The sequence below is a fragment of the Scyliorhinus torazame genome, chromosome 4 (genome assembly GCF_047496885.1).
Source record: "Scyliorhinus torazame isolate Kashiwa2021f chromosome 4, sScyTor2.1, whole genome shotgun sequence".
In the NCBI taxonomy this organism is placed as follows: domain Eukaryota; kingdom Metazoa; phylum Chordata; class Chondrichthyes; order Carcharhiniformes; family Scyliorhinidae; genus Scyliorhinus; species Scyliorhinus torazame.
The window spans coordinates 239,208,097-239,236,069 of record NC_092710.1 but is presented as its reverse complement, the minus strand read 5'-3'; the positions used below and the strand labels follow the sequence as shown (position 1 = coordinate 239,236,069).

Below are 27,973 nucleotides of genomic sequence, written 5' to 3'. Positions count from 1 at the left end.
GTTTCCCCACTTACGTCCACAGTGACTGGGGCTCCTTGTTTATGAGCGATGAGCTGCGTCAGTACCTGTTCGGTATGGGCATTGCCTCGAGCAGGACTACCAGTTACAACCCCCGGGGAAACGGACAGGTGGAGAGGGAGAACGCGACGGTATGGAAGGCCGTCCTTCTGGCCCTATGGTCTAGGAGTCTCCCAGTTTCCCGCTGGCAGGAGGCCCTCCCCGACGCACTCCACTCAATTAGGTCGCTCCTCTGCACAGCCACGAACGAGGCCCCTCATGACCGCCTATTTGTCTTCCCCAGGAAATCCACCTCCGGGGTCTCGCTTCCGTCCTGGCTGACAACGCCGGGGCCTGTCCTCCTCCGAAAGCACGGGAGGAGCCATAAGTCTGACCCCCTGGTCGAGAGGGTCCAGCTCCTTCAAGCCAACCCTCAGTATGCCTACGTAGCGTACCACGACGGCCCGCAGCGAAGCCAGAGCTCAGACAATTGCAGCGAACGATCAACGCGCCGGACAGACTCGATCTGTGAGCCCACTTCATCCCCGCTGGACTTCAATTTTTAACAGGTGGTGAATGTATTACTGCTACCATTCACCATTGTATTGAATTACATTATATTGTATTATGTTGATGTCCTTGTGTGCTCCGCCTATGGTTCCACCCCCTCGGGGGAGGTATTTAGATCTGCAGCCTGTAGGCGGCACTCAGTACAGAACAATCGCAGGCAGGCACAGATCGAGCTGATTAAAACTACTGTTCACTTCAACTCTTTGTCTCGTGTGAATTGATGATCGCATCAAGTTTCTCGACATATATCAAAAATAGGCCCTATCATCATCTGAAATTTTATTTTGTGACTCATTGAACCGCTGCTGACTGGAGGGAACAAAAAGTGGATTCTTTCAGTGCTTTTTGATGTCTGGTCTGTGTGTGCAGCCACTGATTGATTGAAGGCCCTTCACGACTGAAGCTGTGGCGAGAGAGGTCCCTGGTTCTGATGCTGAGAACTTCATTAGCAACTCAGAGCAGAAGCTAAGCAGCAGAAAACAATGAAGGTATAGGCCCCAGGCAGAGTCAAAGATTTTCTTGTAGATTTTGTCAGCTGGCTTTGCACAAAAAAATTATTCCTATGTATCTGGGTTGCAAAGATTAGGTGACTCATTCCCAAAAGACTGACTCAGTAATCCAACGAGCTCAATGGAGTAGAATTTAAAGGAGAAATGTTTGCCCATTTAACTAGGGTGAAGCACAACATTTGAGCAGGGTTCTCTGGCTTCCCAGAGAAATTCAAGCTGGAGCACCTAATAGAACCTATGCCAGCTGAAAACAGATCGTCTTATGAACCTCACAATGGTCCAAAGTATTGACAGGGGCAGGCCATCGATCTTGGAGGTGATTGATTGCCCTGCAGGATTGGCCCATCCACCCATTTGGGAGCTCACCCTGTTCGTTAAGGGGATTTTCCTGTGCCAGATCCATTAATCTATCCACGATGCATTAATGAGATGGAGCTGTTTCAACATTCTGGGTCTCAGTTGAGGCAAGGTAGGCTGATGCACCCTCACAGGTATGATGCACCCACCCTTACTTTGTCAGTAATGTTGGCCTCACATTGTGATACAGGGCAGCACCCTCCATTTCAGGCACTTGAGTTCCGCTCTGTCACAGTTTTTCCGGCAGAGTGGAATTTAAGTCCTTTCGTTGTTTTTGAAACACCAAATTGAAAAGCGCCATTGCCTGGAGTTTTCACAGGGGTGCTACTGATCTCCTGGCCTATCTCAATCGAAGCTGCGGAGAAATGGCAGAGAAATGTTAGTCCCGATGGTAATAACCGACATTGAGCACACAGGGCTGGCTTGATGGTTTTCCCTGTGTGGCTCATGGAGTACGAGCTGCCCCACTGACTACCGGGCTATTACCATGTGTACATAAGGTCAGCCAGATAGGAATCGACTGGCAAAGAGAGGAGACCCAGTCAAGTCTAACAGGGAATTGTAAATAGTACGAATAAACGTCTTCTTTATGTTACTCGTCTGACTCTTCTCTTTATTAAACTGGCAACAAAGATAAACTGGAACTGTCGACGTGGTACTATGCCACCCACGCCATCTCTCTGTGACTTTGCATCACCTGGGACTAAGGTACAATGGTGATTCACTGTGCTTTTGTTTGGTCAATTGGATGATTTTGACCCGACGGTTGAGTTGTGGAACCACTACGCGGAACTTTTGTGTTACTTTTTCCGTGCCAACAACATAACTGAAAATGAGCGGCAGACTGTGGGGTGCACATATTTGGCATAATTAGGGGCCTTACGTTTCCAGCAGCACCGAATAAGGTAGCATTTGACCAGCTCATTGCGCTGGTGGGGAATCATTTCATCCACCATTATGCAATAGTACAGATCTAATATGGCGGAAAGTTTTGAAGGGAGTCAGTTGCCAAGTATGTTTCTCCATTGCGCAAAATTATAGAGTATTGAGAATATGGGGCTTTGTTGGCAGGTATGCTTCAAGACCGCTTGGTTTGTGGTATGAACAACCTAGGCAAAAGACTTTGAGGAGAAGCTTCCCTGACGTTCCAGTAGGCTTTGCAGTTTTCTCTTTCACAGGAAAGTGAGCAAATTGGCATTAGCTGATTTGGCCACCCTCCTCGCTACGTACACCAGGTAGTGTTTGTTGATTGTGGGCTCCAGACTTACCCCGGTGGTGTACGAATGTTAATCTTTGCCACTTCCCCTTAATGTGGTGCAGGGAGATGGTACTAACCTGCAGCTTAACTGGCAACGTATCCTCAGGTAGAAACTGACAGTTTATATGCTGTGCTGCAGAAATTCCCCGACGTTTTCGGGCCCGGCTTTGAGAAAATAAAAGGGGCCGCAGCGAAAGTTCATGTTGATCTGCAGGCCCAGCCTCATTTTATTCACGCTCAACCAGTCCTCTATGCAATTGTGGGCAAGGTCGAAGCTGAGCTCCGGCGGTTAGAAAGCCTTGACGTCGTTCGCCCAGTTCATTTTGCCAACTGAGCGGCTCCAGTGGTCCGGGTGAAACTAGGCTGGACTGTCCACCTCTGCGATGATTACAAATTATCTGTAAAATACGCCGTCACGTCTGGATTGCTACCTGCTCCCTCATATTGAAGTCCTATATGCTACGCTGGCAGATGGCTCCACCTTCAAAAAATTGGGTATGAGCAATGCTTATTTGCAGCTCAAAATACACTACGATCAACACCCAAATAGGTTTAAATGAGTATACCTGACTTCCATTCGACATCTCTTCAGCTTGCGCCATATTTCAATGAGTCATGGAAAGTATATTGCGAGGTCTCCCGCACGTTGCTGACTATCTTGACGATGTGTTAATTACAAGGATGCCTACAAAACACCTTGAGGAAGTTTTGCAGAGCATTTCAGAATATGGTGCCCAGCATCGATGCAGACATTGAGCTGGTGGCCTGCCAGTGCCTTATGTGTTAGGCCCATCAGAAGCCTCAGGTAGCAGCTCCTTTGCATCCATGGGAGTCGCCTGACGTTCCTGGGCCCGCGTTCACATGGATTTCGCTGGCTCGTTCTTGGGCTCCATGTTCCTCATTTTGGTGGATGCACAATCGAAATGGCTCAAGGTCCACAAAATGACATCCATCACCTCCTGTGCAACCATTGAGCAGCTGTGAGCATCCTTTTACGCCCCTGGATTTCCAGAGGTGCTTGTTATGGACAACGGGGCCTCATTTGCAAGCGAGGAGTTTGCTGTGATCACGAAGGTGAATCGCATCTGACACATTCGCACTGGACCCTCTCATCCGGCTAGAATAGATTGGCGGAACATGCCATACGGACAGTGGAGCGAGGCCTGAAGAAACAAATCACAGGTTTGATGGATACCAGACTGGTATCCTTCCTCTTCTCGTATAGGACATCTCCTCATGCTGTTACAGGGGTGGCCCCGGCCAAAATGTTGATGGGTCACCAACTCCACACTCGGTTGGATTTGCTGCTATCCAACGTAGGCGGAAAGGTGCGCCGCTTACAGGATCTCAAGAGCATTACTTGAAATTAAAATCGCTTATTGTCACGAGTAGGCTTCAATGAAGTTACTGTGAAAAGCCCCTAGTCGCCACATTGCAGCGCCTGTTCGGGGAGGCTGGTACGGGAATTGAACCGTGCTGCTGGCCTGCCTTGGTCTGCTTTAAAAGCCAGCGATTTAGCCCAGTGAGCTAAACCAGCCCCTAGAATAGGCATAGCCTTCTACGACATATCCCATGTAGCCAGGCGGTCAGTGTTCATAGCTTTGGTGAAGGTCTATGTTGGTTTCCTGGGGTCATCATTCGTCAAACCGGTCCCATCTCCTACCAGACCCATGTTTGAGGTCAGTTAATGAAGGGTCAACTTGACTATCTTCGTGCTTAGCAGTCTTCCACTCCTGAGGTTCCTCGGTGGAAATTATCCTACTCTGACCTGCTTCTTGGATGGCTCCTCAGGACACTCCGCCCTGGTACTGCCAGTTGCTCCTCAGTCTGCACAACCAACTATGGTGTTTTCTTCTTGTGATACCAAATGTTGATCATCTGATTCCGATATGGAGACACCAACTTCGAGGGCCAACTCGGACATCATCGTTCGTCAAACTTTGGAGGGTTCTCCGCCTCAGCGCTCCAGCTGCAAGCGTCGTACTCGGCTCATTATACTCCGGCTGATCCAGTCCTACCGCCAGCCAATGATGTATCAAGACAAAAGCTCCTACATCACCTGCTATCCGGTGGGCTCCGTCGGCTTCTTCAGAGTCTTCCGCGCTGTCTGTGATTTTAACTTCTTCGTCTTCGTCCACTCCTCATCTTCATTATCCTTATTGTTCCCTTTGCGGATCTTCAGACTTGGGAGGGGAGCGGTGTAATGACGTTAATGGATCACAAGGGACTGGCTTGATTGTTTTCCATGTGTGGCTCGAGGAGTATGAGCTCTCCCGCTAACTACGGGGCAATTACCATGTGAATATATATGTATAAGGTCGGCCAGAAAAAAATTGGGAAGATTCTCGGCGGGACTGTTTGCGGTGTTAGCCAGGATAGTGGAGGAGGAGGTGGACACGGACCCTTTGGTGGTGATATTTGGGGTCTCGGAGAAGCTGGAGCTCATGGAGTGGAGGAAGGCCGATGCCTTGGCCTTCGTCTCTCTGATTGCACGGCGGTGGATTTTGCTGGAGTGGCGGTTGGCATCGCCACCGGGGGTACTGGCTTGGTTGGGTGACCTGTACAACTTACTGTGATTAGAGAAGATAAATTATGAGTTATGGGGCTCTTCAGGGGGATTTGAGGAAAGGTGGTGGATGTTTGTGACCGTGTTTGAGGAGCTGTTCGTCGCGGGAGGTGGGGGGGGGGGGGTGAAAAAGGTGCAAAATCTGTACAGACTGTTTACTTGATTGTTGGGAAGTATGTTTCCCGGGGTGTTGATTCGCTGTAACCTGTTTTGATAAATGCTTGTAATAAAATATATTTTTAAAAAATAAATAAGGTCGGCCAGATAGGAACCAACCAAGACAGAGAGAGGACCCAGTGAAGTCTAATCAGGCCCCTTTGTAAATAGTACGTATTATAAATAAACGTCTTCTTTATGTTACCCACCTGACTCCTCTTGCCTTTATTAAACAGACCATGGGCGTGGGAATGGTGGCGTTTTACGTCAGAATAAATGGTGTAAAACGGCCACTAATTCCCCCGTTTTGTTGGGGGCTAGCAACCCGGCAGCGTAGAGCACCCGGCTCTAGCTGCCGATACGGCCCGGACAATTGCCGGGTTCGTGGCCGCGCATGCGCACCACCGTGCTACATGGCGGAGATCGCTCGCGGACCTGGCCCGCGAAATAGTGCCCCCCATTTGGCCAGCTCGCGCACCCCGGACCACCCTCCCACAGTGCCCCCAGCCCTGAATAGTGTCCCCCCCCCCCCTGCCCGCGGATTGGCCCTCCACCGACTGTGGTGGCGCTGGACTGAATCCGCAGCGGCCACGTCGAAGTCCCGAGGGATGAGACCACATGCGACCGATACCGTTGGGAACTTGACCGGTCAGGGGCGGCGCATCGTGCGGCGGGCCTCAGGCAACATCCTGAGGCCATCGATACGTGTCGTGCTGTATTCCTAGAGTACGGCGCTTTGGAAGTGGCGGAGCATTGCGAAAGTGGCACCGCCCCCCATTTGGTCCGGAACTCTGATTCTCCGGTCAATCGCCGAATGCGATTTCGGCATCGCCAACCGGAGAATCCAGCCCTATATTTTTCAAGAGGTTCAGCTAACTCTCCACTGAAGCCACAGCAAGAAATCAGGACAAACCCCACTGGCGGTTTACGACTCTCCATGTGCCTGGGAACCGAACTATAAATAGCCAAAATTAGGTGACATCAGTCATCGGAAATTATGACTTCAAAAGAAATAACTGGTTCAAAGTTGAGAAAATATTTAAGTTCATTCTGAGTTTTCAGATTTGGCTAGATAAAGAACTCTGAAAGAACTATGTAATTCGAGATTTATGTTGCTTGCATTACCAACATTCAGTTTTTGTCTCTAGAGGAATTGGAATGTAAAGTGACAAAACCTATTGAATCACATTACCTGTAGCAAGAATTTTTCAAATAGAATAGATTATTTCATTGTTTATAGTACAATATTGAAAAGGGTAATTAAGCCATTATAGACTTTTTGTGAGGGCCACGAAGAATCCAGCACGAGTTTTAAGGATACAAAGTAATAAAATTTATTTACAATAACATATATATATAACAGCAGCAACTTCCCTTGCTGCACATTCCTTCCTGCTGGTTCCTAAACTGGCCAGCTTTATTTATACTAGGAGTTTACTAATGGTTTCTCCGCCCCCCTCATTGGGGAAGCTCATACTCCCACAGGATTGTGGGATTGTCATTAGTCCCCAGCCAATGGTAAGCAGGCAGGTTATAACATCCCATCCTCGTCGCCAGTTTTGTGAGGGCCACGAAGAATCCAGCACGAGTTTTAAGGATACAAAGTAATAACATTTAGTTACAATAACATATATATATAACAGCAGCAGCAACTTCCCTTGCTGCACACTCCTTCCTGCTAGTTCCTAAACTGGCCAGCTTTATTTATACTAGGAGTTTACTAATGGTTTCTCCGCCCCCCTCATTGGGGAAGCTCATACTCCCACAGGATTGTGGGATTGTCATTAGTGCCCAGCCAATGGTAAGTAGGCAGGTTATAACAAGACTTCACTTATGAAATCATTTGAGGTGCTGTTCAAATTCATTCAGATGTAGTTCCTGGGAAAGATTTTCCCTCCGAACCCCACCATCAGGCTTAAGTGGAAATGGTCACTCCCTTGTGATTTTCCTGAAGTTAGCCAATCAGAAGGCAGGCTTGCCTTCCAAGTAAGGATGTGGGGGATGGTCTCTCAAAACTTCAGGGCCACTAGACCCTCCGCTTGAAAGCAAAAGCAGGACACCACAGCATGTGCCCTCTCTCCGACCTCTTCGAATAAAAAAATAAAAGAATGGCTTTTGAGGCTGGGCCACACCCATGGGTTGGGAAAGAACACCTCTTGAGGATGTTCTGTGGCTGCAACTGAACCCATGTGCAGACAGTGAGGACTTCTAAGCCTACCTGGCACACCACCTGTGCACCCACCACCCCCCCCTCCCCCCACCCCCCGCAAAACATTCTGCTACCACGTGGCTCCTCAAAACTGGCCCCTGAAACTTTTCGGCACCCAGCGGACAACACTCAACAACAGGTCTAAATAGATCTTTGAATTGGTTCAGTTTGCTTCCCCATCACATGTGGCACTGAGGCCATGCACACCCTAATCCCCCCATACCAACTCCAGGAAAATGGCCTAGTGGGGTGGGAGGAACGGAACAGGAGCTGGAGAACCAGAATTCCTCTGGTGACAGTGTGCACACTCACCTCTGTTCCTGGCCCAGGCAGAAGCTAAAAGTCCTGATTGTCACTTTAAACAGGTACATAGTTTTGTCAAAATTACAAACACAAGCATTCCAAGGAAAATTGTTACAAATCAAGAGCAATAATTTAATTCCTTTCATAAATGTAAGTATTGTGCTCAGTAGTATTTCTCAGATTCTTCTAAGGTTGGCATATATTTTAGATTTCCACATTTCTATTTAATTGTGAATAAATATATTTGTTCGATTAAACTAAAGTATTTCTTACTTGTGCATTATAGCCACCAATGTGAGCATGAGGACACCAAGGTCTCACTGAGTATCCATCTCTCTCAATTTACCCATTCAAGTAATAATCAGTCTTCCTACTTTTAAGTGGATAACCTCACATTTATCCACATTATACTGCAATTTCCATACATATATTCATTAGCTGCTGCTGGCCAACGATTGTCTCTGATCCACATGATGCACTCCAACATTTCTATGAGCTGAACGTGCCACTGAAAAAATGTCATTAAACTGAGGGAAAAAAAATTGAATTATCTTGTGGTATTATTTTGGTGCAGTTGTGTGTAGCTCTGTGATGTCACCAAGATTTTTGTAGCAATAGGGTCAAATGTTGAAGATCACATTTACTAAACCTCAGTATTGAGTAGTAATGGCTAAAGGTTAATGTTTGACCAGTGTAGTTCAGGAAGATTTGAAGCTAATTTTGTGAAGTGTAGCATGTTCTTTCTGTGTTTGCAAACAGGTCCGAAGCTTCGTCAGGCAGTGCTGGGTTGACCAAGTTTCAGAAATTGGACGTTAGGCCAAGACTTTGAAACACAACTCGTCTTTTGTTTAATTTTCAGCAGAGACCCAGAATCATACTCTGGAGACCCAAGTTTGAACCCCACCGTGGCAGATGTGATATTTGAATTCAGTTTAAAATCTGGAATTAAAAGTCGAAAAGGTGATCATGAAGCCATTGTCGATTGTCGTGAAAACCCATTTGGTTCACTAACGTCCTTTAGGGAAGGAAATCTGCCGTCCTTACTGGTCTGGCCTACATGTGACTCCAGATTCACAGCAATGTGGTTGACTCTTAAATGCCCTCAGGAATAGGCAATAAATGCTGGCCCAGAAAGCGACGCCCACATCCCATGGACAAATTTTTTTTAAAGGACAAACCCAATACAGCGTAGTGAATTTCTGCTTCATATAAGCCAGCTGTATACTTTCATAAAATGTGGTCAAACACTGTGATGGAATGATGCAAAAGTGTTTGCCCCAAAACCAGCTCAGTCATGACATGTTAAATCATCATGTCATCACTGATACACAATAGGAAAAGTCACACTTTGTACAACATTAAAATGTATTGGTTAATGTGCCAAATTCATCACCTCAAAATCACTTCAGAACTGCCACCCGAGTGGCTGAACTGTGACCACCAGTACTTTACCCTGATCCACCTACATAAAACAATGATTGCACTTCAAAAGTAGTTCATTGTTTGTGAGGTACTTTGAGACATTTCTGAGGAGCATGATGAAGTGTTATATAAATATAAGTCTTTTTTCATTCATTCTAGCTCAAAAAAGCTCGACAGAGACATCAATCAATTTTTGATCATTGTATTGATGGGTGTGTTTCACAATTGAAATACACATTGCATGAAAATTCCACCATCTCTTTTAAGATTTGTTTGCCTGATTGGGAACTTCCTGCATGGACATGGCACTCACCGGAAATGTTGCTTGGGAAATAGCTCTCCCAGAGATATTTATTTCTGTCCATTCATTTAGGCACTTTGGACTTGCAATTTTCCAAACAGGACTCCCAGCATGAAGGGCTTCCAATGCGGGGAATGCCTGATTATAAATCCTAATGACAAAACTGATGGTTTTGTGATGCTCAGATTGTGCCACACAGATAATTGGCTGAGAATGCAGGAAGTTGCTGTCATAATATACACCAGTATATTATGGTGCAGACACACACACACACACTGATGGACATGCAGTGGGACCAATCAGCATACACAACACCGCAGCCAATCACTAGTGAGAGCACACGCACTATAAAGACAGGGGACAGGAGAGTTCCCGCTCATTCTAGTAGTAGGCAGCTCGGAGCACAGAGCTCACAGCCTGCAACACAGACATTCACCATGTGCTGAGTGCATCACCTGGTTAGGACTAGGCAAGGGTCAACAGTTAAAGCTGGTATTGCATTTACCCACAGTTCAAGTATGTTAATATAGTTAACCTTATAATAAAATAGAGTTGCACCACTTCCAGTGTTGGTGACCTGTTTGTGATCCAGAACACCCAACACATCAGTTGTAATCTGACAGACAATTGGATCAACTCGTGTTGGCTGTGCTGCATCAGAAGTCAAGGTGAAACCAGCATGTGGGCAGGAAACATTGCAATTCCCACAAGTGGCATTTTTATAATGTATTCCTGCCTGGGCCCAAGCGCAGAGCATTTACTAAACATAATAGCCTTTAATAAGAGAGCCCAGGGTCGCCAATACATTCCTTAATGTCTCAGCATAACCATAGAGGTTTTTGTGGAAACAGATGGTTTAGGACAAGCATAACAATTAAGCCATTTTCTGCTACAGTGACTTGCTCAGTTACCTGTCAATGTGTTTCTTTGCTTGACTGAGTCCTGTCGAATCTGGTAAGATGTTAAAATGATGATTAAAGTACTGATTTTAATACATGCAAAAGACCTCGCTTGCGATAACTTGGCACTTACAGAGTGAGACATGTCAGTTTGTTGTGGTTTAAGGTAAAATCCCATCATTTGACAAGGAGGCTCGAGATCAATATTATTGGGGGGTTTCGTTGGTATTTGTAGATGGGACGCTGGGCTTCTGGTATATTATCAATCGCTGTTTACATATTGTGATGAGAGACATATCTAAACCACATATATAGACGTTAAGCATCATTGTGCATATAGTGCAGGTTGCCTATCAAGTCCAAAGACTTACTAAAATATTGTGGCTTGCTTCACTTAAACACAAGGATAATGACCGATACACAATTCACAGAAACTACTAAGTGTGCATCACACAGGAACACTGCATGGATGGCAGCATCTCTACAAATCAGAGTCCACGTGCCAACATGTCAGCACTCACTATTCATAGAGTATAAATTGCTTTTTCCCCTTCTGGTATTCTTGCGAACTGTCCTAATGAGTGCAAGACGAAAAGCTTTGACGTATCTCTTTTCTCAGCAACACTCAAGTTTATGATAGTATTGAGCTTTTATATTCCCATTAGTAATCTGAGGGGTTATCGAGACTTCATACTTTGGAAATAAGTTACTTTATTACAGACTCATTTTTGAAAAAGGAGACCTTTTCATTGAGCCTTCACAGATCAGTGCTTTTCAATGTCAGTGGGCAACAGTTTCCAGTCACTTAGCCATTTACATCCCTCACTGAGGACAGTAACTTACTGACACCAATTAATGGACAGCCAGGAACACTATCATCTCATATGAGGTGGCCACTGCACCAATCTCTCTACCAGGAGAATGAAATACTAAATAATAAAAGGACCTAATAGGATAATTGGCGAGGATTTTGTTTTCATACCCATGAAGTTCCAAGGGTTATTAGTGGAATCCTTTGGATATTTTGATGAGAAAAACATTTTGATTCATTGCTATTAAACTGCAAAGTCAACACGGAAAATTATTTGGTTTTACTCCTTACTTGTGGCTGCCTGTGTTACAGCCCTATAATTTATGTGAACAAGTGAATAAGTAGTTGGCAACAAGTGTTTCAATTACAAGACAGAGTCTCTGTCATTGTCACTTCACCTGTGGCCTAGGAAATGAGCTTAAAAAAACATTCTGGGTTACCAGGTCATAAATCTTTGGGAGAAAATTGACAGCTGTCACAAGAATGGATGGCAGCACTCTGAACAATGGAGATTAAATGAGCAGCCCGTTAGGATACTATGGTCTCAGGAGATAGCGGCAAAAGGGAAGTTGAGGGGAGGATGTGTCGTAATCTGGGAGTAATTTTGAAACTCAAATACCCAAGGGATATCATTTTAACAACTGAAGCAGATGGCTGTTGTTTACTTCAGTGGAGAGTAAAGGAGAGAAAAGAATTAAAGATTAACTAAAAATAATCGATGAAGAGCAATGGGTCTTATTGGAGAATCGCACTCACTGCTCTCCTCCCAAGGAACAGTTTTGAGGGTCATCGCTATGAAATATTATGGTAGATTATAAAGAGGTTTTTATAAAATATGGATGATCTATCCTTGGCAGAGTCATTGAATTGCTTGTTATTGGAAAGGGGTAACTGAAAAGAATTTATGAAGGGAGTCCCCTATTTTTAATTCGCAAAATCTCTCGGTTTGTGCTGTAGTGATGTGTTTCTTGAATCAAGTCTATTCCTATTCTGCATAGAGCTCAATCTCAGGAGATTGATTGACATTGTCGTGGGGTTTGATATTGTCCCTGGATAAGTGGAGACCTGAATTGGTTAGTGCAAATGTTGCATGCTTTTCTTCAGATATGGCAGTTTGGGCAAAGAAAGGGAACAAACTATGGCTAAATATTACACCAATATAAGAGATATTACATAATGGCCGTAACATCCCGTTGCTCACATCCCTCAAAAAGTAAAAATAATCCAGTGAACATTCTTCTGTTAGGAGGGAAATGTTTTATACTTAAATCTTTTTCTGGTGGGGGAGAAGAGCTTTTTTTCACATTTGCTCCAACATTTATGCTTTGCTTTCTTTTTTCCTTTTTTAAATTTAATTTTCCATTCCTCTGGATATATTATATTATAAATCATTTTCTAAATGGCATTTTAACATGTGAGAACAATACACCTTGCCTACTATCACCATGCAGGTTTATTGTGCAGTTTATTCAATGTTATGAGACACCTTCTACAGCGCAAAACACAATTATTACAGTAATTAAAGCATGATGTGGTTTTATTTATTGAAGTAATGGCATTTATACTCAGAAAAAGGTGAATGTACTATTTTACTGACCAGTTCAACAAGAAAAATTGATAGGAATAATAAAAGCTAAATTGCACATTTAAAAAGCTGTGTGCTAAAAACATCGCCTCAATTATAACTCCTATTTCCTATTTTTAAAAGCATTATGACTGAAAGATCACAGTGGCTCTGAATTTCCGTACAGCTTCTTCTAACCTTCTGCTGCAACTTTGGTGGCCACTTACCCCTCTTTTCCGGGGGTTCTGCTAAGCACCCACCAGGAGAGCGAGCACAAAATTTTCAGGTCTTTTTTTCCTGGCGAGCACAATGTAAGTCCCTCGCAAGCATACTTACCTGGGGATTTGGGATAAGAATAGTCGCCACTGCAGCCTGTCCATGACTATAAACAAGTTCCCAGGGTGATTTTTGGAGAAAAAAACGTCTTTGTTCAGGGCATTATTTCAACAAATAATAAATTCCAGTTTAAAAACCACACAAAGCAAGTTTAGACAGATATATAAGATAAATAGTCACGGTATATACTTCATACCTGCCACAAATGTGCTGCTGTTATGACTATAATTATTTTAACAAGTCGGAAAATACAATAGGAGCGAGGGGGAGAAACAAATCAAATGACTGTTGGGCAGTTTTGAGAAATTGTGGAGAAAGAAAAATGTATTCCTGAGAAACATTCCTGCCCTCTTCTTCATTACGGCAATAATCTTCAGATATTTTTGTTGCCTGGATTTAAATAAATTTAAATAATTGTCTCTCAAAGCTAAGTCATTGTTATTTTGCATTGTGTTGATCAAAACCATCTACCCATATTTGTACTTTCATTTAAATTGCTATAATGGCTATAAACATTAATGAGCTCTGACTTGAATATTCGTAAGTTTCGCAAACGACGACATTACAAAGTATTTTAATGAAACTGCAGGGATATGTGGCTGATTGGTTTTCATCCTTTTTGATTTCAATCTTGGAGTGAGTTTGTCTGGTGCTTTATTGACATTACCTATCCTACAGCTCCATCACAGGTTAGCGGCGTAGTGAAGGATAGAGTGCAGCAGAGGACTGTCAACCTCTCCTGGAAGGAACCACAGCATCCCAATGGAGTCATCACAGCATATGAAATCAAGTACTATGAAAAGGTGAGGGCTGCACTGCACAAACGTACCTGCACCCACAGTTTAATGATCCTTGAAAAACCTCAAATCAAAATATTTAAGACTGCTTTCAACTAATAAAGCTAAATTTTTGTTCAAAGACTCCCAATGTAGTATTGCATTGGCTCAGAGCACGCCAATGTTCTTCCAATGGCATGAGGAGATAATCTAGTGAGCAGTGGAGTTATTCAATTGGGACGCCCAAAGTTAGACCCTCGGTCTCTGCAAGATAGTTGATCTCAATTGCATCCTGCTTTCTGAAGGAGTAAATTAACAAAGTCCCCAATCCACAGTTCCTCTATCATCCATCTGATGCACACCTGGGGCGGGATTCACCCACCCCCCGCGGATCGGAGAATCGCCGGGGGTCGGCGTGAATCCCGCCCCCGGCTGCTGCCGAATTCTCCGGCCCCCCCCAAAATCCCGTCAACGTGAATCGCGCTGCCCGCCTGGGAGAATGGCGAGGACCGGGATGACGCTATCAGCCCCGGGGCCGCCCGAATTCTCCGGGCCGGATGGGCCGAAGTCCCGCTGACGTGAATCATTCATGAAGGTTGACGCCGGCCAGCGTGGAGGTGGGGGTCGGCGTTGGGCGGTCGCAGTGATGGCATTGCCGTAGTTGGTGAGGGGGTTGCAGGACCCGTTGGAGTGTGCAGGGCGGTTTGGGGGGGGTGGGTTTGGGGAGGGCAGGGGTGTTGTGGGGGCACGTGCCGTGGGGGGGGGAGCGAGTGCCGGGAAGGAGAGGGTGAGAGCCTGGGAGGAGAGGGCGCGTGCTGGGGGAGGGGGGGGAGGGGCGAGTGGTGGGGAGAGGGGGGGCGAATGCCGGGGAGGAGAGGGGGTGTGCTGGGGAGGTGGGGGCGCATGCTGGGGTGGGGAGGGCGAGTGCCGGGGAGGAGAGGGCGAGTGCCTGGGAGGGGGCATGCTGAGGAGTTGAGGAGGCGTGCTGGGGGGGGGGGAGGGGCGAGTGCTGGGAGGGGGGGGGGGGGCGAGTGCCGGGGAGGAGAGGGGGCATGCTGGGGATGTGTGGGGCACATGCCAGGGAGTAGAGGGCGAGTGCCATGGAGAGGGGAGGGGGCATGATGGGGAAGTGAGGGCTCATGCCAGGTAGAGGAGGGCGAGTGCCGGGGAGGAGAGGGCGCGTACTGGGGAGGGGGGTGCGAGTGCTGGGGAGGGGGGGGGTGGAGCAAGTGCTGGGGAGGAGAGGGCGAGTGCTGGGGAGGGGGGGACGAGTGCTGGGGAGGGGGTGGGCGAGTGCAAGGGAGGAGAGGGCGAATGCCAGGGAGGAGAGGGCGAGTGCCAGGGAGGAGAGGGCGAGTGCCGGGGAGGAGAGGGCATGTGCCGAGGAGGAGAGGGCGCGTGCTGGGGAGGGGGCGTGCGAGTGCTGGGGAGGGGGGGGCAAGCGCTGGGGAGGAGAGGGCGAGTGCTGGGGAGTGGGGGACGAGTGCCGGGGAGGAGAAGGCAAGTGACGGGGAGGAGAGGGCGAGTGCCGAGGAGGAGAGGGGCCCATGCCAGGGGGGGGGGGGGGGGTGTGCGAGTGCTGGGGAGGGAGTGGTTTGGGGAGGTTGTCCGCCTGGCTGGTGCCAGCTTCCAACAGTCGCGACCATGCAGCTCATGGCACCTGGCAGCGCGGGGGGGGTGGGGGGGCTATGGGCAATGATGGCATGTCGTCTATCCCCCCACCCCCTGCAGGCCGTTATGTTTGGTCATCACCCAGCGATGTTGGCCACCTTGGCGGGAATCACAATTCTACATGGTGCCTAGGGGGAGCTGGAGCAGGAGCGTGCCAGGGAGGCGGCGGAGGCTGCCGCAGAGGAGCGTGCTGCAGGGAGGCAGATGGCAGGCGCCCAGGCTGGAAGGCCGCCCGACAGGACGAGGAGGAGGAGGTGGTGGTGGTGGTGATGCCACGGCGACGGAGACGCCCGATGAGGCCCCGTGTGTACTGGCCCCGCTCGTCGTACCAGGACCTCACGGACCGGGCATGCATGAGGAGACTCCGGATGAGCCAGGAAACCGTCGCCCATATCTGCCACCTGATGGCACACCTGGAACTGCGTGGCACTGGGGGTGGACACCCGTTGCGGTCGTGGCTGATGACGCCTACACAGAGGCCACAGACAGACGCGGAGAACCGCTACAACGATGCCCGTACAGCGACCAGGGGTGTGATAGAGAGGTGCTTTGGGCTGCTAAAGATGCGCTTCAGGTGGCTGGACCACTCCGAAGCGGCCCTCCAGTACCCGTCAGATAGGGTCGGCCGCATCATTGTGGTCTGCTGCATCCTGCACAACATAGCCCAGAGGAGGGGCGATGTGCTGCAGGCAGAGGCGAGGATGGGGAGGAGCAGCAAGATGAGGCGCAGACCTCCCCAGATGAGGAGGATGGGGCAATGGTCAGGAGAGACAGGCTGGACATGGGCGGGAGGCTCCCCACCGTAACCGGCCGGGCCACCGGGCACGGGACAGGCTGATAGCCGCCCGGTTCCTGGGCTGGGGGGACGTGGGAATCGGCGAGTATGGGCACAGACTGCACACTACGGCACCAGCCTACCACCCTCACCCCACCCGCATGCACACCACCCCGCCATTGCATATCCACCTGCGGCACAACGGGCCAAGCTCACATGGTCGCCGGTGGAAGCATGTCTATTGGAGGCCATTGAGGATGATGACGACCCGCTCTGCGATGAGCTCTGGGCTTCACATCGTTGGGCAATGTCTGACCCATGGCCACAGTACCACCCTCCATCCGGACCGCCCCTGCATGCGGCCGTGACACTGCAGCGCACGGTCCTGTCGTCTGCCTGGGGGGAGGGGGTTCACAATCACCTGAGGCCGATGTTCATTCACCCCTCACACACCCACTGGCGCTCACCTCATACAACACTCCCGCACGCATCGGACAGAGCACAAAGGCAGCTTCTGTAGGTGTGAATGTGATTTTAATAACAAACAGTTCATATACGTGCCCTAGCTCCTATAACTAATCTGTGCCCTGCACCCATGCCAACTTATTCACTGTCTAATTTTTTGGCCTTACGGGCCCTTTGACTACGTCTAGGTGGTTCCCTCGACGGTACAGCAGAACTTGAGGTGGTCTCCTGTGATTCCTGCCCTGTGACTAGGGACCCCTTTGGCAGCTATTTCCTGGGGCGGCCCGGCCTAGATGGGCCATGCTGAGGCTCGGGCGACTGGGATGGCGAGCTGCCAGCCTGTCCTGCCCGTTGCCCACCAGATGCACCTGGGACGGAAGGGGGGGAATCCGAGGTGTCGCGGTGTTCCGGGACCTCCCCTACAGGGGGACCCGGGATGGGCCCCAGCACCTCCTCCTCCCTTGATTTGCCCGATGGCCCCCGGGCCTCTACATGGGTCGGGGATGCGAATTGACTGAGCATCCAACACTCCCCCGACACCTGGCGCTGCCAGTCCTGGAGGCCCGCCCTGGTATCAACAAGGGTCTGCAAGTTTGCAGCCATGGAGCTCAGGGAGTTGGCCATCGCTGTCTGTGTCTGGGCGACGCCGGCCAGCCCCTGGGCAATGGCACCGATGCCCTCAGCGATGGCCTGCAGAGACTGGGCCATCGCCTGCTGAGACTGGGCCACAACCTCGAGCGCCTCTGCGATTTGTTGCTGGCTCTGGCTCATGGCTGCCTGTGAGAGGGCAGCCATGTCCTGGGCCACGGACGCCGCCCACACAGAACGCCCCAGGCCTTGTATACTGCGACCCATGTCTGACACCGTCGCACTCATTGCCTCCACCGCGGACTCCACCCGTGCGGTTTCGGCCTGGGTGGCACGCATGACCGGCACCACTACCTGCTCCTGCACGCGGGTGGACTCCCCCACCTGCGTCTGCAGCTGCCGCAAGCCGGCCGCCACCCGCTTCGGTCATCCCTTGGTCCGTGACTGCATCGGGTCTATGGGTGGGTGTGGTAAGTCCAGGAACCCGGGACCCGTCTGTGCGGCAGATGGTTGTCTGTGCCGGGCTGCCCTCCAACCACCCGGCCCCTCGGCTGCTCCTGCCTCCACCTGCTGTACCGTGACGACTGTGTTGTGCGCACCAATTAGTGTCCCAGATGCCTCATCGCTAAAGTGCCCACGAGGTGAGTGTCTCTGCGATGGTGGTGACAAATCCCAAATTTCTTTACCCGTCAGTCTGGCCTCAATAAAAGTCGAGATGGATTTGCAGGTACAGCATTAGTTATTTTATTTGGCTTGCAAGCCTTTCTCAATTCACAGCAAGTACAAAGCACATCTTGCTTCGTACACCTCTGGAATCAAGTGAGTCTGTTGGACAAAGGGATCTCTACTACTTACACAACTGGCATCAAGTTTCACATACACGATTCCCATAGGTCATCCTATACCCCTCCTGACCTAGCCATACATTCTGATTGGCTCACTTCCAATCCCTTCCTCTGGCCCCTATTACCCAGCATCCTTTTCTCCTCCTTTGGTGGACACACCTCCTCCTTGCTTTGCCATGCGGTCTGAAATCCTTTGTCTGTGAACTCACCAGAATGAGACTTCCTATCTCTACATTACAGTAACTAATATCTCTAAAGTAACTATTTTATATCACATTCGTCAGTGGAGGGTGTAGGAGATAGCAGTGGCGCAATGGCGTGCTCCTCAACCGACCCGAATTCCGGGGTCCCCTGGAGTGGTGATTCCTGTCCATCCGTCCCCTGTGTGTGGGTGCCGTGTGCGTCAGTGTCCTGTACGTTGGTGTCCAGTGCATCGGTGTCCTGGGAATCAGTCTCCTGTGCGCAGTGTCCTGTGCGTCAGTGTCCTGGGTGTCAGTGTCGTGTGCGTCAGTGTCCTGTACGTCAGTGTCCTGGGCGTCAGTGTCCTGGGTTGGTGTGTCCTGGGTAGGTGTGTCCTGGGTCGGCTGAGACAGGTGCCTGATCCCGTGGAAGCCCCTCTCGTCGCTGGGTCTGGAACACCGGCGTCGCCGCACTCACACTATATGGGTTGTCGTCTCCCTGGTGCTCCGGGTCTGTCCCTGGCTCGTGGCCGCCCAGGATCGTCCTGGGGGCGTCGTATGCCTGATGGGCCGGGTCTGTCCCTGGCTAGTGGCCGCCCTGGATCATCCTGGGGGCGTCGTATGCCTGATGGGCCGGGTCAGTCCCTGGCTCGTGGCCGTCTTGGATCGTCCTGGGGGCGGTCGCCATCCGCGGGGATGGGTGGGTCGACGTTTTGTCCTGCAATACACAAGACAGCATGCATGGTTAGACACGCAGATTGGGGTAGGGGGCAGGGGGAATATGGGGGAAGGGGGATCTGGGGCATATGGGGGAAGGGAGATCGCTGGCTTTGAAAGCAGGCCAAGGCAGGCCAGCAGCACGGTTCAATTCCCGTACCAGCCTCCCCGAACAGGCGCCGGAATGTGGCGACAAGGGACTTTTCATAGTAAATTCATTTGAAGCCTACTTGTGACAATAACAATTTTCATTTCATTTTCATTTCATTTCATTTTTCAAGAGGGATATGGGGGAAGGAGGATATGGGGAAGGGTGAAAGGGGGGCAGGCAGTGGGGGGTCTCACTTGGTGGCACGCCCCCGACCTCTGTATCTGCAACCTCCCGGGTCCGCCTGCAAGATCCAGGGCCCTCTCCTCATGGATGGGGAGTGGTCGCAGTTCGGGTGGACCCCCTCCGGTCTTCTCACGCTCCCGGTTGTTGTGGTGGGGCAGGAGGGTGGCAGGGATAAAAGGCAACAGTGTTCGGCAGACATATACATGCGGACCAGCGGTTGTGTGTATGTTGGCAGAGGTTCACAACCCATCCTGCCACTGCAGCCTGCATGGGTGGGTGCAGCCATGTCGGTTGCACCTAGGACTGTGCCGCCCATCGGAGGCAGGGGGGGTACAAGGTCATTGATCTTCTTGTGACACTGGACGCCTGTCCTTGCTGTCACGGCCACGGCACTGACGGCTTCTGCCACCTCCCTCCACAGGCGCCGGCTGAGGCGTGGTGCGACCCTGCGGCCATGTCCAGGGTACAGGGCCTCCCTCCTCTGGTCCACTGCGTCCAGGAGCGCCTCGATGTCCCGCTCCTGGAACCTCGGCGCTGCGCGGCAGGAGGCCATTTTGACGGATTTCCGGGGGGGGCATCTTTTGTGGGGCGACTCGGGGTGGGGTCTTTTGTGCTGCGATGCGGGGGGGTGCCGTCTCTTGTGCTGCGACGCGGGGTGTGCCATCTTTTGTGCTGCGGCGCGGGGGGTCCGTCTTTTGTGCTGCGACGCAAGGAGGGGGCGTCTTTTGTGGTGCGACATGGGTGGGGCCCTCTTTTGCGCCGCGCGCCGTCACCGATGGCGCGCACGTCCGTGACTGGTGGCGCCATCGCGAATAGCGTCACGCTGCTACTAGCCCATTCCGGGCCGGAGAATTCGCGACATTTCGGGGGGCTCAATGCCGAGTGATTCACGCCGTTTTTGGCGCCGGGTTCGGGCCATCGCGCCAATTCATGGAGAATCCCGCATCTGATTTATGACAAACTTTGCCCAGCATTTCTTTTTTTTTTAAAAAGAAGAAAAAAAAAGCAGGTTACAGCAAATAAACACCCCCCGGGAAACACACTTACCAAAAATCAATTATTCAGTCTGTACAGATTTTCCCCCTATTTCATCACCCCCCCCCCCAATTCCTCTGCGACAAATAGCTCCTCAAACACGGTCACAAACATCCCCCACCTTTTCTCAAGCTCCCCTGCTGAGCCCCTAACTCATACTTTATCTTCTCTAACTGCATTTGTTCTACCAACCGGGATAGGTTTAACTTGTGCAGTAGCTCCTCCCATTTCCAGGCCACCTGGATTCCCAGATATCGAAAGCTCTTCCCTACCATTCCCTACCTGGCAGCTATCCCAGTCTCTTCTCCTGCCCTCTTGCCTGGATCGCAAACATCTCGCTTTTCCCCATGTTCAATTTATACCCCGAAAACATGCCAAATTCCCCCAAGATTCGCATTCCTTCCCCCATCCCCTCCAATGGGTCCCAAATGTTCAAGAGCAGGTCATCTGCGTTGAGCGAGACCCGGTGCTCCGCCCCACCCGAACCAGCCCTTTCCAGTTCTTAGAGGCCCTTAATGCCATGGCCAATGGCTTTATGGCCAGCGCAAACAGTAACGAGGAGAGTGGGCACCCTTGCCTCATCCCTCGGTGTAGTTCAAAATACCCCAAACTCAACCGGTTCATACGCACACTCACTACTAGTGCCTGATAGAGCAATCACACCCAGTCAAGAAAAACTTCACTAAACCCAAACCTTCCCAGCGCCTCCCACAGATAATTCCACTCTACCCGATCAAAAGCCTTCTCCGTATCCATCGCTACCTCCGCCTCCTCTCCTTTTGAGGGCATCATAATAACATTTAGAAGCCTTCGAACATTGGCCTTGAGTTGCCTGCCCTTAACAAATCCCGTCTGGTCTTCCCTTGTCACCCACGGGGCACAGTCCTCTATCCTTGTGGCCGGTATCTTAGCCAGCAGTTTGGCATCCACATTTAGTAGAGAAATTGGCCTGTATGATACGCATTGCTCCGGATCCTTCTCCCGTTTCAAGATGAATGAAATCGAGGCCTGCGACATTGTTGGGGGAGGACTCCCTTCTCTCTTGCTTCGTTAAATGTCCTCATCAGCAGTGGGCTCAATATCTCTGAAAACCTCTTACAGAATTCCACCGGGTAGCCGTCAGGTCCCGGGGCCTTGCCCGACTGCATGCCCTCCAGCCCCTTGATTATTTCCTCAATCTCAATTGGGGCTCCCAGCCCCTCCACCAGGTCCTCCTCCACCCTCGGGAACCTCAACTGATCCAAAAATTGCCTCATCCCCTCCACCGCAGCCGGGGGTTCCGACTCATATAATTTATTATAAAAGTCCTTAAATACCTCGTTCACCCCCACTGGGTCCAGGACAGTATTACCGTCTCTACTCTTTACTTTACCTATCTCCCTAGCCGCCTCTCTTTTCCTGAGCTGGTGCGCCAACATTCTGCTTGCCTTTTCCCCGTACTCATAGATCGCCCCCCCCTGCCTTCCTCAACTGTTCCTCTGCTTTCCCTGTGGTCAGCAGCCCCACCTGTAACCTCCGCCGCTCCCTCAGTAGCCCCGCATCCGGGGCCTCCGAGTATCTCCTGTCCACCTGGAGTATCTCCTCCGCTAATCTATCACTCTCAGCCTGTTCCACCTTTTCTCTGTGGGCCCGTATCGAGATTAATTCCCCTCTGACTACTGCCTTGAGAGCTTCCCAAACCGCCGCTGCGGAGACCTCCCCCGTATCATTTGTTTCCAGGTAGTTCTGGATGGACTTATTAACCCGCCCACAGACCGCCTCGTCCGCTAGCAACCCCACATCCAGTCTCCACAGCGAGTGTTGCCCTCTCTCCACACTAACCCGTAGATCCAGCCAGTGTGGGGCATGATCCGACACTGCAGTCACCGAATACTCAGTATTGGCGCCCTGCACAGAACACAAAAGTCGATGCGAGAGTATACCTTGTGGACATGTGAAAAAAAGGAAAACTCATTCGTCCTTGGCCGTGCCAACCTCCATGGGTCTACTCCTCCCATCTGTTCCATAAAACCCTTCAATTCCTTTGCCGCAGCCGGCCTCCTCCCTGTCCTGGATTTTGACTGGTCCAATTCCGGATCAATGACTGTGTTGAAGTCCCCTCCCATGATCAGGTTACGTGACTCTGGGATCTTACCTAACACCCGCCTCATAAATTCCACGTCGTCCCAATTCGGAGCACATATGTTCACAAGTACCACTCGCACCCCCTCCAGCTTCCCACTCACCATTATGTACCAACCCCCTTGTCTGACATGATTCTCCCTGCCTCGAATGTCACTCGTTTGCTGATCAAGATCGCTACCCCCCTGGTCTTTGAGTCCAATCCTGAGTGGAACACTTGGATAACCCACCCCTTCCTAAATCTAGTCTGGTCTGTAACCTTTAGTTGTGTCTCTTGTAGCATTGCCATGTTCGCCTTCAGTTCCCTCAAATGCGTGTACACGCGAGCCCTCTTGACCGGCCCATTCAGTCCTCTCACGCTCCATGTGATCAGCCTGGACGGGGGGCTTCCAACCCCCCGTTGCCGACTAACCATCACCCTTTTTAGGCCAGCCTCGAGCTCGCACCCTCCACTTCCTCGAGTCCCTACTCGGGCTGTCGCCGTTCCCGACCTCCCATTTGTCCCCTGTTAACAGTTCCTCCCCTGTCAGCAAAGCAGCTCCCCCCCCTCCCTCCCCCCCTAGCAACAACACTAAAAACCAAATCCCCCAAGTCAAGCTCCAGCTTTTCTGTATGCAGAAGTTGTCCCACTTTGGAGAGAGAGCTTATCATGGTGATAATTCCTTCACCTTAAAAATAGCACAGTCTTAACATTAATGAGAACGACTTGTAGCACAGTGGTTAGCATCACTGCTTCACAGCACCAGAAACCCAGGTTCGATTCTGACCTTGGGCGACTGTGTGGAGTTTGCACGTTCTCCCCGTGTCTGTGTGGTGTTTCCTCCGGGTATTGTGGTTTCCTCCCACAATCTAAAGATGTGCAGTTCAGGTGGAGGGCCATGCTAAATTGCCCCTTAGTGTCCAATGATGGTTAGGTTACTGGGATGCAGGGATAGGGTAGGGGAGAGGGCCGAGATAGGGTGCTCTATTGGAGGGTTAGTGCAGTCACGATGGTCTGAATAGCCTTCTTCTGCACTGTCGGGATTCTATGATTCTATGACTGGTGCAGGATATTACTTGGATGTATATGGAAGTTGATTGAATGCCTAATGTTGATGTAGGTAGACAGTATGCAAATATGGAGTAGGAGGGAGAGGGAGATGACTTGCTGAGGGGGCAATGCATGGGTAGGGAGAGAATCCTTTGTACAAAATGTGCTGACTGTGTTGAGACAGGCAAGAGTGAAACTCAAATGTCACGGAGGTAAATTATGGAAGAGGCACAATGGAAGAATATGGAGTGATCAATTATGGTGACTGTTATGGGAAGGTCTAGGAGGGAAGTGCTAATGACTTTGATTATTGCACTCTGAGTATGTTGGCAGGTTGGAAAACAAATAGAAAAGGTGCAAACAAGGGGTAATGGATGAGTTGAGTGTGGCGCTAGATGGTGTAATGTTCTGTTTGACACCTTAGTTAGGAAAACTAGATCAGTAGTTAAAGTAAGTGAGGACTTTTTGAGTCAGAGCGATGACAACCATTTTGAAGTGTAAGATTAGATCATATGGAAAGGGAGCCATTTGTAATGTTGGAGAGGATTGGGCTGAGGAAACATAGTTGTGTGCCACAGATTTGGTCAGTGTGGCCAAGCTTGCTGAAGGAGATAGGCCTGCTGAATGCTGAGGGGAGGAATTGCATCATGATATGAATTTGGTGCTAGGATAAAGGGAAGATTGATGAGAAGCATCAGGGTGAAAGAAGGAGGTGAAAAAGTGAAGTGGGAGCGAATGGAATCTGGAAGATTCTCACTCGTGGTGCCGGTCAAGAGGATGAAAAAGGATTTGGTGGAACTGGCTTGTCCTTACCCTCCAGGATAATTCTCAAATTTAATAATCCTAAAATAAATTAGGTCATTCTGAATGTGAACTCGCTAGATCAGGGCAGTTGTCACCAGATATGCTTTTATGTCTGCGGGTCTCAGACTTGAGGACAGCAAAGTGGCAGTTATTCCAGACGAACAACTGGATTGGCTGAATATAATAGAATCATTGGAGAATATGAAACAAAGGGAACTTTTAACAGGTTAACAGAAGCAAGAAAAATGGCTTTGCAAACTAAGCACCAAATAAACTCTTGGAAAATGTTTGAGGCTGCTCCTGTCACATTCTGCCACAAGTGACAACCATTGGAGGTATGCTTCCATACCTCTCCATTCCCCTTCTCCTGTCTGACAACCTAGATTTTATGCCCATTTTCTTGTGTTTTGGGCGTTATACATCAGCTTTTATTATTTCACTTCTATTTCCATTTCATCCCCCCGCCCTTGGTGTGCTGCAGAAAAAACATGCAGAGAAATGGTTCAGTGTAAGTGTGCAAAAGCATCACAAGGCATCTATTGCCTCTGCACCCCCCAAACACCGACACATGCACGCGCACACACACAGTCACTGCTTCACTGCTGCATTCAACCCTATCTGGAGAATCACGAGTGTGAGATTCTAGTAGGTGTGTTAGATCATATGTTGGAGCTCCAGTGGACCGTTAGTGTGCTTTTTGCCTTCGCTTTTAAGATAGACATTGTCAATAATCAAGCAAACCACAAAGGACCTCCAGCTCTGAACAAGAACTGTGGCCTGATGGTCATTAGAGTGCATAAACAACCATAGTCATAACACTGTGATTGTTAAGGGCGGTAACAGTGCAGTCATATCAACTCGTTGCAACAGAAAATTGGTATCTAACCTTTCAGACGTTAACTAATCAGATTAAAATAGCAGATACTGTCTGATATACCAATAACCAACCCCCAGGGAGTAATTCCACCTGGTGGCAAAATGTTGCTCACACTCCCTCCACAGCAGTAAATGACTTCTCAGTACTGTGGAAAGCATTCGCTTTGAAGCTTGTTTTGTTGTGCAGATGAAGAGATAAAAATGAATTAGTGTTGGAACTAGATACTGGAGTTGAATTCTGTACATTAGACAAAGGCTATTTCAGGGCTGGGTTCTTCCTTTTGAGAGATTTAATCTGAACTAAGATGAAAGTATCAAAATAATAGACTGGAATAAGCTTTAAAAAGCCGATTTTAACAAGATTGGAGAGAGTTAGATAGAATATAATAGAATCCCAGTGTAAATTTCAAAGGCTATAATTTAATCACAAAGTTTAGGTGATGTCACAAACTGCAACATTGAAGGTTTAGTGGTTTGTGAATGTATTTCAATCCTTCAATTAAATAAACACCATTTACCTCATTGGGGGATATTCCATCATGTTTGTTGTGCACAATTTATACATGTTTCAAAAAATTTAAAAAAACATTCATTTTGTTAATGTAATAACTCCAAAATTATGTTTTCTTTGCTTTTTCCAAGGGTGGAGGTGTCAATTACAAGGGGGCACAGGTTCAAGGTGAGAGGGGGAAAGTTGAAGGGAGATAAACGGGGTACATTTTCCATGCAGAGAGTGGCGGGTGTCTGGAACGTGCTGCCAGAGGATGCAGTGGAAGCAGGCACATTAGCAACATTTAAGAGGCACCTGGATGGGTACATGAATAGGGAGGAAATAGAGGGATATGGACCGAGTAAGGGCACAAGTTTTTTTCTTTAGTTAGCGCATCATGATTAACACAGGCCTGGAGAGCCAAAGGGCCTGTTCCTATGCTGTACTTTTTTTTGTTTTACTTTGTCTTTGTATAATTATCCCTCTCTCCTATTTAAAAAAAAATCTTGCCTGAGTCTTTAATGCAAGTAATTTGTTTTCCAGAATCTTAAAGAGCGCACTTACTCCACAATCAAAGCTACCTCAACATCAACTACCATTAATAACCTGAAGCCAGGCACAGCTTACATATTCCAGATCCGAGCATTCACCACTGCTGGCTATGGGAACTACAGTCCCAGGCTGGAGGTCTTAACCCTTGAGGAGAGTACAGGTAAGAGCTGTGAAAATTGCCCTACTGTGCTTTCAGGCAAAAAGAAATATGCTCAGAGCCAGTTCAGCCGGATTGAAAATCTGTAAAAGGGAAGGCCGGGGTGGTTAACCCAGACTGTACTTCATGGTCAGCAATGACAAAGGCCCAGGAGTAGATTCCCTTCTGGTTTATAATGACTTTATACAACTGTGAGAATCCGAAGGGAGGGGGAAGGGAAGATATTTTCATTGAGAAAGGTTAATGCACCGACTGAAATTTCTTCTGTGCAAGGTTTAACTCGTCCCATATTGTTGATAAACTACATTGTTGCAGCGTTGAATCCACAGATTTTAGTGACAAACTTCCTTTTATGATAGATGAAGTTTCCTGAGGTCTCGCAAAGAATCAGTCATACAGTGGGAGGCTGTGCTGATTTAGCTGATCTGAACCAGGGGCGAAATTCTCCGGAAATGGCGCGATATCTACCGACTGGCGCCCAAAATGGCGCAAATCAGACGGGCATTGCGCCGCCCCAAAGGTGTGTAATGCTCCGCATCTTTGGGGGCCGAGCCCCAACCTTGAGGGGCTAGGTCGGCGCTGGAGGAATTTCCGCCCCGCCAGCTGGCAGAAAAGGCCTTTCGTGCCCCGCCAGCTGGCGCGGAAATTACACCTCCGGGCGGTGCATGCGTGGGAGCGTTAGCGGCCGCTAACAGCATTCCCGCACATGCGCAGTGGAGAGAGTCTCTTCCGCCTCCGCCATGGTGGAGACCGTGGCGAAGGCGGAAGGGAAAGAGTGCCCCCACGGCACAGGCCCGCCCGCGGATCGGTGGGCCCCGATCGTGGGCCAGGCCACTGTGGGGGCACCCCCCGGGGCCAGATCGCCCCGCGCCCCCCCAGGACCCCGGAGCCCGCCCGCGCCGCCTTGTCCCGCCGGTAAGGTAGGTGGTTTAATTTACGCCGGCGGGACAGGCATTTTAGCGGCGGGACTTCGGCCCATGCGGGCCGGAGAATCAAGCGGGGGGGCCCGCCAACCGGCGCGGTGCGATTCCCGCCTCCGCCGAATATCCGGTGCCGGAGACTTCGGCAACCGGCGGGGGCGGGATTCACGCCAGCCCCTGGCGATTCGCCGACCCGGTGGGGGGTCGGAGAATCTCGCCCCAGAAGTCTGTTGAGGGACTACAATTGAACACATATTGCCCGGGCTCCATGGCAGCTACATATGTAAATGAGGGTTTTAATGCCTACCACAGAGCATCGTCCTAATAGTCATTCAATAATCTTTGTGGTAGGGCATGCCTGAGGATACTGCCAGCGAACA

General features: G+C 49.6%; 1 protein-coding gene across 8 annotated transcripts in view; it reads left to right on the top strand.

Moving 5' to 3' along the window:
• Positions 1-27,973, top strand: part of epha7 (eph receptor A7) — a 407,810-nt gene that overhangs the window by 294,265 nt on the left and 85,572 nt on the right. For all 8 annotated transcript variants that reach the window (XM_072499509.1, XM_072499504.1, XM_072499507.1 and 5 more), the window contains exons 6-7: positions 13,937-14,061; positions 26,508-26,676. In XM_072499509.1, coding sequence (XP_072355610.1) covers positions 13,937-14,061; positions 26,508-26,676 — 294 coding nt within the window. The remainder of the gene's footprint in view (positions 1-13,936; positions 14,062-26,507; positions 26,677-27,973) is intronic.